This window comes from Passer domesticus, chromosome 6 (genome assembly GCF_036417665.1).
Source record: "Passer domesticus isolate bPasDom1 chromosome 6, bPasDom1.hap1, whole genome shotgun sequence".
NCBI lineage: Eukaryota > Metazoa > Chordata > Aves > Passeriformes > Passeridae > Passer > Passer domesticus.
The window spans coordinates 23,734,351-23,743,735 of NC_087479.1; the positions used below are offsets into that span (position 1 = coordinate 23,734,351).

The following is a 9,385-nucleotide window of genomic DNA, read 5'->3' on the forward strand; positions in this document are numbered from 1 at the left end:
AAGAAACCCTAAATCCTCTTGAGGAGGGCAAATGCGACAACTTTTGCATAAACCACTGGATGGTGTAATACACAGCTCAATCCCTCAGTTTTATTGAAAATTAAAATAAAAATTCAAATACTCAAGTCAGTCACAGTCCTTTTAAGGGCAATGCATTCATAGGCAAGCTGCTGACAGGCAGACTGACAACAGATCACTTGCTGGCAAAAGCCATGATTTGCTCCTAAAAGAGAAGACAAAGAGAAGTAATTCATAAGCATGTGTTTTAGGAAAAAACCTTTAGGCACATTCCCTTTCATATAAATGAACAACAATTCTTGGCCAGTCTTTCTAGCCACACGCAGAGAACCTATCCCTATGTCCTAGAAAATTAACAAAATCGTAGCATTCCTGTCCTTCCCAAGTAGTACAAAACTGGTATTACCAATGGGTTCTGTGCTCAGAAAAGACAACTTCCTTTGTTTTTTTTCTTTCAAACAGAGAAAGAGAAAAAAAACATATGAGCACTAAAGCAGCAGCACAGTCTTCCTTAATGAAGACACTGTGCCAGCAGCAGCTGCTCTGCCTTAGGAATGTACAGATTTTCAATTGAGAAAGTGTCTCAACTGTGACCATGACACAAAGGAAACAGGGCACCTGTGTTTAATATGAAGATGGAGAATAAATGAAATAAAAATTGAAATCCAAAGATGAGAATCTAATTTGCTGGTGCTTGGGAGCTTTGAGAGCAGAGGGCTTAAGGATCCTCACAAAAATCCAGCAACTATGTCAAGAGGGTGAGAAGTTCAGGCAGATAAGCTGCAAACAGAGGCTCTAAGACAGAAACTCCTCATCACTGCCTTCCTCAGGTAATTTCCATTTTAGAGACTTGAACTTCTGCCATGAGGGAACAATTCACAAGGCAAAACAGCACAGAAACAGTTATGTGTGGGCTGCACACTGCATCTGGGAAGTCACCCAATATCTTAGTGAAGATGTGTCTTCACAGGCCTGTTTTCCCTGTGCATTGCTGGAATACAATTCAAGGTTTGACACTAATTTCATAGCAAAATAAAGTCAAAGACTTCTGATGACCTCTAACTCCTAATTACTGATACAGAATATAAAACACTTAGATCTTTCATATTCCCTTGTGCTCGAGTGGGAAAAAAAAGTCACTACTGAGTCATCAGTTATTTAGGAACTCCCCAGTCTCATTCAGGACACAAACCCCTCAGTTTAAACTAGTATTTTCCAACAAAAAATGTTTCATTTAAAACAAAGATCTTTGCATCTTGTGCATATTTCATTTATAATTTTGGACGATTCCTACAGCCCTCACTGAAGTGAGATCCTTACTTTGACAGGAGGCAGGGCATTTGTTGCTTGCAATCCCCATGTCCTCAGCAACACCAGAGGTGCCAGTGTGGTAGAGTACAGCCTTTTTAGCACATCAGTGGCAGCTATCAAGGAGACATTATGCCTCTGACGTTCTGTTTCAAACTTGAGGAGGTGTTTTAAGGAGCCTGGAAGAGATAATTGAGTGTTTCTATTACTTTTGATGTGCCACAAGCAATGGGCATCTTATCTATAGAGCAGTTTCCTCTGGGAACTGAAAGAGAATAGACAAGTGGTCCATCTCAATAAAGACCTCTTTCCACCAGCTAGTTCTCATCACACCACATTTCTAACTGCCATCTTGCAGAGCTTTATTTTTTTTAAGCAGCTTTAAATTTGTGGGATGGAAACTGCATCCAAGAATTGTGAACTGCTTCGCTTCAACAAAGCTTTCAAACACAAGACAGCTGCATGCTTAACCAGAGTACTGCAGCATAGGCCTGGAAGACTAATCCTTTACTGCCCCTGTGTTGGCTTGGAGCCTTACCCAGATCGCTCCCGTTGAAGGCTGCTGCACTGAGGTGATGAGCTAAACAGGCAATATCACCAAAGCCCAGGTTCACTCCTTGTCCTGCAAGTGGGTGGACTCTGTGTGCTGCATCCCTAAAATAAGAGAAGACAGAAATTTCTTTCCCTTCTTAAAGAAAGCCACAGTAGCTGCCAAACCCCAGAAGGGATCAGTGTAGCACTCCTCACCTCTTTGCAATGAACCACCTTAGAGCAGCATATGCACTTTATCCAGTACCTCCTTGCATGCTATGCTGAACTACCTGACTGCCTCTCCAGTTGTAACAAGCAAGACATAGGGGAGGTAACAAAAAGCAGGTCTGAAAGGAAAATTATAAAGAGGTGACTAGTCAAAGTCCTCTCAGATCACACATGGAACAGGCCTTTATGTTTTTTAAGTGACCTCAGCACAGCAGGAGCACTGTCAATGGCACATTGCACAACCACAAAGTGGACAGACATCATGAGCATAAAGGAGAGGTGGGATTATCATTGAACAGAAACAAAATCGGGTTCTCTTATGAACAGACTTATCTGTAAAGCTTAAAGACAAACATTGCTATGGGAGTCACAAAGTTAGAAAAATTAAATGAAGTTTTGATATAAAATGCAAGATCATGTGCTTTACCAAGCTATAAAGCATAGTGTGCTCCCAAGCATAGAGTGGTTCAAAGGTTGGAAAGATGAAAAGTGTACCACACAAAAGTGTAGCACAGCATCCAAGAATTACTAAAAACTACCACCACACTGCAGCTGGGGCAGAGAAGAAAGTACATGTGACCTTAGAATATAAGAAATGAGGTATTTTCCTGTTTGAATGGGCCACCATACAAAAGTCTCTGACATTCCACATGAGTAATTTTTGTCATTTGTGTTCAAAAAAGGTGAGTTTAAAACTCAAAGTAGTGCTCAGAATGGCTGGTATAACATAAGGGGAAGTACAGATCCAGCATGAGATACTGGATTGTTTCACAGGACTGTACAAACCAGGAAAGGGAAATAAGTATCTTTCAATTTATACAGGGAGCACAGATAATGGGCATAAAGCTACTCACACACATGGACATGAGGGCACAGAGAACAAACCAGATCTGGGTAAAGTCAAACTGGAACAATGTATCATTTCTAACATCTAACTGCTGACTGGGAGCTGCTGTCCTCACATGATTTCTAAGCGCACGCCACCGCTCAGCCAAGGGCAGCCACGGAGCGCCTTACCCGATAAGCGCCACGCGGTGCTGGACGTACTCGGTCGCGTGGCCCACGCCGAGAGGGAACATGGCTCTGCTCTCTGGATCTACTTTAGCAACACTTGGGGGCAGCTGACGGACTGCAGTCCCTGAGGGCTTCAGGAACGAAATGGCAGAACGGAACAGGGCCCCAGCAGTGTCAATGAAGTCAGAGTGGTTTATGTTGCTCCACTGAAACAGACAAACAAATCTTTGGAAGCTGACCCAAACTAGACCCATAAAAGAACCCAGCTGAAAAAAAATCTGAGTTCCAAATACTGAATTTTAACCACTTGGAAAAAACTATACAGTAGTAAAAACTATCTTCACCATTTTAGGACATACAAATTTCCAGCTAGGATGAGCATACTCTTCCTACCTTTTGGAAATTTAGGTTAACTTCTGTGACTTTCAGAACTAACCTAACTCAGTCCCAAGGGGTCATCTTTTCTTTGCTAGGTGCCTCTTTAGTATCATTCTCACCAGAGGAAGGAACTTCAGAATCCACCTCTCCCATTACTGTCATTTAAGCTACAGAATTCTGTTCTATTTCTTAAAGCCTGTTTCTTGCCACGAGGCTGATACTCACAAAGGCAGAGTTGATGCTATCCACAAAGCTTTCCTCATCCATAGCAAGAAGTTCTGATGCATGGTCATGAGATGTAGACCAGACCAGAGAGCTGGCAGTGTCAGACAGCTAGTTTAGGAGAATGTCAAGGGTAAATATCAAGAGAAAAAGAAACAAAAATTAATATTCAGTGCAAAGACTTCCCCACTGCCCTGTCTCACACCATCAGTCCCTCTGAAAATTACAGTTCCTGCCCAACTTGTTACAAGTGGGAAATGCCAAGGATAGAGTGAGACAGCAGGAGCAGGAAAACACAATAAATCAAGAGTGAAGGGCAGATGTGCAAATTCTTAAGAGACAGAACCAACACAGAAAGGCACGGACAGAAATAAATTTACTAGACTACAAAAATATTTTAAAACCTTTAAAGAAATGCAGACACCTTACCGGAAGAAGCGCAATTGGCCCGGTGGGAAGGAACCGCTGCCATGCTACATTGTTGTCTGTGGCCTGCAGTGGAAAGAAGCAAGTGGGCAGCAAGCCAGATCACCCTCTTAGGTTCTACTGCTTATGGAAGAGTCAGTTTAGCAGAATTTTACCTCAGATAAATGGAGAGTTGCCACCACAGCTGACTGGTCATACTGATGTTCGATGTTCTTAATTTCAGCTTCCTTCCGGACCATAGAGTTATGACCATCCGCACCAATCTGTAAAACAAAGAGATGCAAAGCAACTTCTGCAGCAGCTCCTAGAAACATTAGGAGCTAGTATTTCACTCTAAAAACCTCAGACTGCAGCTGTATATTGTCTGTTCATCCAGGGGAAAAAAAAAAACAATCCCCCCAAAACAAGAAGAGGTGGCCCCTTCTGCTCTTCTCAAATTCAGCAGCATCTCCTTGCACCAGGCAGAGAGAAGGCCATGCCCAGTGTCCCACACCCTCCCTGCCAGGGTTAGCCACTCACCTCACTCTAGCACTCCATGTGGGTGGAGTAGCACACATGGAATTGGAACCAAATCCAGTGGGAAGGACTTGGGTTAGAGATGATGCCTTATCAATGGAAATAAAGAGTTTAGTTACCAGCAGCTTGGTCTGAAGTCTGCGTCCATCAGCTAACTCAACTTGGACCCAAGGGCTTGTGTCACAGCCATGGGAAGGAAGGGGCCAGGTGTATCCAACTGCTTTGCTCCTGTAGAAAACCTCCACGCGGTCTGATGGGAACACAGAGTGCCATGGTCACAGCAGGACACTGACAGGAAAAAAGGAAACATCGCTACAACAGCCAAGGCCACGCGTGGCTTAACAGCACCCTAGGAGCTCACCCTACAATTGTCAAGGCACCCTGAAAAAACAGATATGGACAACCCCCTGTCACTGTAAGGCCTGCTCTGGACAAGGAGGTACAGATTTTTTAATTAAATCAAATTTTGAAGAGACTGTATTCTGAAGAACTACATATGCAAGTGCTTTCCAGCTCTGTAGCCTTTGGAAGTCAGATTTCTCCCTCCTTCCCAATTCCAGAAGGTTCTCATTTCTCAAGAGTTACTTGTTAGACAAATTTCTCCCTCTCAAGACTTAGCACACAATAGAAGGCAAGTAACTGAAAGCTATCTGCAGGAAATAAAACATTGAAGAAGTTGTCCACTACCTGCTACTGCATCTAACTGTTTTGTGAGAGCAGACATAATGACATCATTCTCCACTATGTAACCCATGTCATCTAAGTCATCTTTCTCAAAAACGATCATGGCTTCTGAACAAGCATCCCACACCTACGAAGAAAAAATACATTACATGAAGCTATGTGATAAAGAAGTCCATTTCAGGGACTGAACAGCAAAAAGACACAGTAATCTAGAAATATAGAACTGGACAAAACATCCTGAATTACTGTCCATTCCCAGCTACTAAAGTGCACCACATAACTAATTTCATTAAATGATTTAGCTTAAGCTCAAAAAGTAATTCCAAGTCATGTTTTTCATCCCTACTTTTCTGTTACATAATTGACTAGGAAGCTATGCTACAACCTTGCTGTAGGGTAACCCCAGCAGGCAGCTCAGCCCCACGCCACTGCTTCCTTACTCCCTTCACTAAGGTGGGGAAGAAAACTGGAAGGGTGAAAGTACAAAACTCATGGCTTGAGGTAAATGCAGTCTAATAGGAAAGGCAAAGGCCACATGTGCAAGGAAAGCAAAACGTGGAATTAATTCACTGCTTCCCAAGGCTAAGCAGGTGTTTAGCCACCTCCAGGAGAGCAGGGCCCCATCAAGCATAATGGTTACCTGGGAAGACAAATGCCATCACTCCCAACTTCCCATCTTTCCTTCTTCTTTTCCTCAGCTTTTATTGCTGAGCACGACAGCATATGGTATGGATTATCAGCCAGGGTCACTTGTCCAGCCTGTGTACCCTCCCAGCTTCTTGTGCACCCCCAGCCTGCTCACTGGCAGGGCAGTGTGAGAAAGCCTTGGCACTGTAAGCAGTGATCAGCAATAACTAAAACATCCCTGTGTTATCAGCACAAATCTGACACACTGTCCCATACAAGCCACCATGAAGGGAAGAAACTCTATTCCAGCCAAACCAATACACCCTTTCCCTTTATTTCCTGGCTAATACCCAAGCCTCAATATCTACAGCTGCCATTAGGAATCCACCTTTCAGCCTGTAACATCAAGACCCTGAGGACAGGTGTTTTTGAGCAGACTGCTACCACAACAAAGGGACAGAAATGAACATAAGTATGACCTGCCCTTTACCATAGAAAGAAAAACCTTTGTGTCATTGATGCAAGTACTTTTGAGCATTCAGAGTAGACAGACACATGGTGTATCTGCAGCCCTAAGGCACCTGCATTCGCCGGAATGGTTTGAGTCTCAGGCTGCAGACATGATCCCAGGCACCACAACCTGAAAAAGGACAGAAATACACAGAGAGACAGGCTCACATGGGACACTGAGACCAAAACTAAACTGAAGCTCACTCCACACTCTCCTCCACTCTTCCCAGACTATACTCAGGCTTGGCTTGCACCATCCCTAGACAGTGCCAGGTCTGCCTCAGTGCCATCACAGCTCCAGAATCACGTTGTTAATACAAACCAGCAGGAAAGAATTAACAGCACTCCCTCAACCTCTGACCTAACAGACAACTCTCACTGTCCCATCACTGGGTAATAAAACAGACAGAGAAATGCACAGCATTATTGTAGAGAACATTTCTTTCTCCATAAGGAATCTAGGCTCAGATATCTCTTTAAAATGACAATTAATCCTCATTAATTGAGGACTGAGTTACCAGACGACAAAGCACCAAACTTCTTTTGTGAATAGAACATTCACAGGTGCTGTAGAGAGCACCTTACAACCTTTCACTAGCCTAAAGTCACAAATATTTATATAATAACAAATCAGACCAAGATACCAGAACACAGATCCCTGTTATGGGGAAAATTTGGATTCAATAACCACAACTCAGCATGTAGAGGCAAAGGCAAATAATCCTACTGAGGTTAGGGTGAAGGCAACACATGGTCAAAAGGGTTTTTGTTTAAACAAAACCAGCTCAAATATAAATGTTAAAAATGCAAACAACAAAATCATACTTACTGCTTAGGAGGGTTGCTGATCCTGGGGAGATGGAACTGACCCTGTTGCTGTAACTGTCTGGCATGTGATCATATTCTTTCCTAGGACCAGCTTCCAGCAAAGCAATCTTTTTATCATGGAAGTGGATATCATGCCCTAAAATAAGCAAATTCATGCTTTGTTACAATGCTTCTGTCAAAAATCTCAAAACCAAAACACCTGAGTTTTTGTAATAAGACAGAGTAGACACAACACACTTAACAAAGAAATACATATACAATACAGGTTTTGACCAGGCAGGTAATTTGTATGTTAAAACTTTATGACTACAGTCCTGTTACTGAGATGGACAACCCTTTTGCAGTTTAAAGCAAGGATCACATATTTCCCTTTTACATAAAGCTTACATTTTTATACAAATTTGTGCCATTTTAAAATAAAAAATTATTACTGGAGTATTATCAAGTGAAATTTGCAATGTTTACTCCAGAACATGTTTACCAGAGCATAAACATAAATTCTCCTTTTAGAAGAAGGGATCAAAATAAAACTTCTGTGATACACAGCAATTACATTAATATTTTCCCTGTACTTACATTCTGACATTGGGATAGACTTTAAACTTATGGGCAGTTTAGACTTTAAACTTCCAGTTAAAAAGAACTGAAAAAAAAGAAGACTGAAGTAAAGTGTAAAACACTGCAGCTGAGCTGGCCACACTTGCAGCATCCCAACCACTACAGATGCAGAAGGCACTGAGGACAGAAGTGAGTCCTTGCAACATCTGGAGTTTACTACTACAGCAGCCCTAAAGACAGCAGTGTCCTGGGAACATTTTCTAGACTATGCACAGTAATGACCTCATCTCCTGAGAGATCCCAAACCTGCTTGTCAGCCTTAGATAGCACTGCTGGAGGGGATCCTTGTGCCATGTCAAATCCACTGGGCTCTTGTTTAACAACACAAGCAGAACTTAGCTTGCAAGGTAAGCCCTTGTACTTGCAAAGCACTCATTGCTCAGGATCTTTGCTCTTCTGGGCACTAGTTTTTTTAGCTTTTGTCACTACTGCACCCTTCTGAATCCACATGGCAAATAAAGGAGCAGCCAGTACTCTCAGGATCCCTAATGATACAAAGCAAGCAGAAATCCATTTTAACTTGGTATTCCAGTGTTTAAAATACTGAGTTAGAGAATGAAACTTGGGATCAGATAATAATGATTAGATGGCTGGAGCACTTCTCCTACAATGAAAGACCGAGCAAAATGGGTTTGTTCCGCCTGGAAAAGAGATGGCTGGGGGGGGGGGGGGGACTGAATTATGGCCTTACAGTACCTGAAGGGAGCCCACAAGAAAGACCAAAAGGGACTTTTTCGGAGATCATGTAGTGACACGACTAGGGGAAATGGATTCAAAGTGAAAGAGAGTAGGCTTAGATTAGATATGAGGAGGCAGTTCTTTGCTGTGAGGATGGTGAGACACTGGAACAGGTTGCTCAGCTCTAAATGTCCCAGCCCTGGAGCTGTTTGAGGCCAGGCTGGACGTGGCTCAGAGCAACCTGGTCTGTGGACCTGCACACAGCAGGGGGCTGGAACTAGGTGATATTTAAGGTCCTTCCAACCCATCCTATGATTCTATATTCAGAAAAGCATTTCAGCTATGGGTGACGTTATCCATCAGCTATTTAAGGACGAGCATGTTTGACAGAAACACTGCAGACCATAACACCGCAGTTCACGGCCCCATTAACAGCTGCGCACACGCGGATACAGCCAGGCTCACCACTGAGCAGCTCACCAAACAGCCCCAGGTCACCTTGGGAGCGCTGCCACGCGGGGACGCAGGATCCCTCAGCGGGCCCCTGGACACGGAGCCCCTACCCGCGGTTATCTCACACTGCGGGGCAGCGCGTCACGGCCTTACCCAGCACGGCGGCCATGGCGCTCCCGACCATGCCCCCGCCCGACACCACCACGTCGTAGAGCGGCGGCGGGGCGGTGGCGGCGGCGGGGCGGCGCGGGGCGCGGGGCCCGGCCCTCAGCCGCGCTCCGAGCGGGGCCAGCAGCGCCCGCCCGCGCAGCGCCGCCATCGCGCGGAACTGACGGCGCCGGAAGTG

At 44.1% G+C, this 9,385-nt stretch overlaps 1 protein-coding gene across 4 annotated transcripts; it reads right to left on the minus strand.

Annotated features, from left to right (window-relative positions):
* Positions 1-60: 60 nt before the first annotated feature.
* Positions 61-9,358, minus strand: COQ6 (coenzyme Q6, monooxygenase). 4 transcript variants are annotated; one of them, XM_064423878.1, is made up of 12 exons: positions 9,193-9,358; positions 7,292-7,426; positions 6,534-6,592; positions 5,329-5,452; positions 4,761-4,891; positions 4,281-4,388; positions 4,129-4,191; positions 3,703-3,810; positions 3,103-3,305; positions 1,865-1,980; positions 1,339-1,505; positions 61-223 (listed from the first exon to the last, which is right to left on the minus strand). In XM_064423878.1, exons 1-12 carry the CDS (start codon positions 9,356-9,358, stop codon positions 194-196), a joined length of 1,410 nt encoding a protein of 469 aa, XP_064279948.1. In that variant the 3' UTR covers positions 61-193. The 4 variants fall into 4 exon arrangements, with proteins under 4 accessions (XP_064279948.1, XP_064279950.1, XP_064279951.1 ...); XM_064423880.1 differs by having other exon boundaries at positions 3,133-3,305; positions 9,193-9,356; XM_064423881.1 differs by having other exon boundaries at positions 9,067-9,205.
* Between the last annotated feature and the right edge of the window lie 27 nt (positions 9,359-9,385).

Bases quoted from the DNA above. Each gene is read 5' to 3' on its own strand.
- COQ6 (XM_064423878.1), bottom strand. From the start codon at position 9,358: ATGGCGGCGCTGCGCGGGCGGGCGCTGCTGGCCCCGCTCGGAGCGCGG. The intron at 3,811-4,128 runs GTAAGGTGTCTG...CTCCTAAACTAG, and splicing joins GGCCAATTGCGCTTCTTCCG to CTGTCTGACACTGCCAGCTC. The intron at 224-1,338 runs GTAAGGATCTCA...CTTCTCTTTTAG, and splicing joins ATGCCCTGCCTCCTGTCAAA to GAGCAAATCATGGCTTTTGC.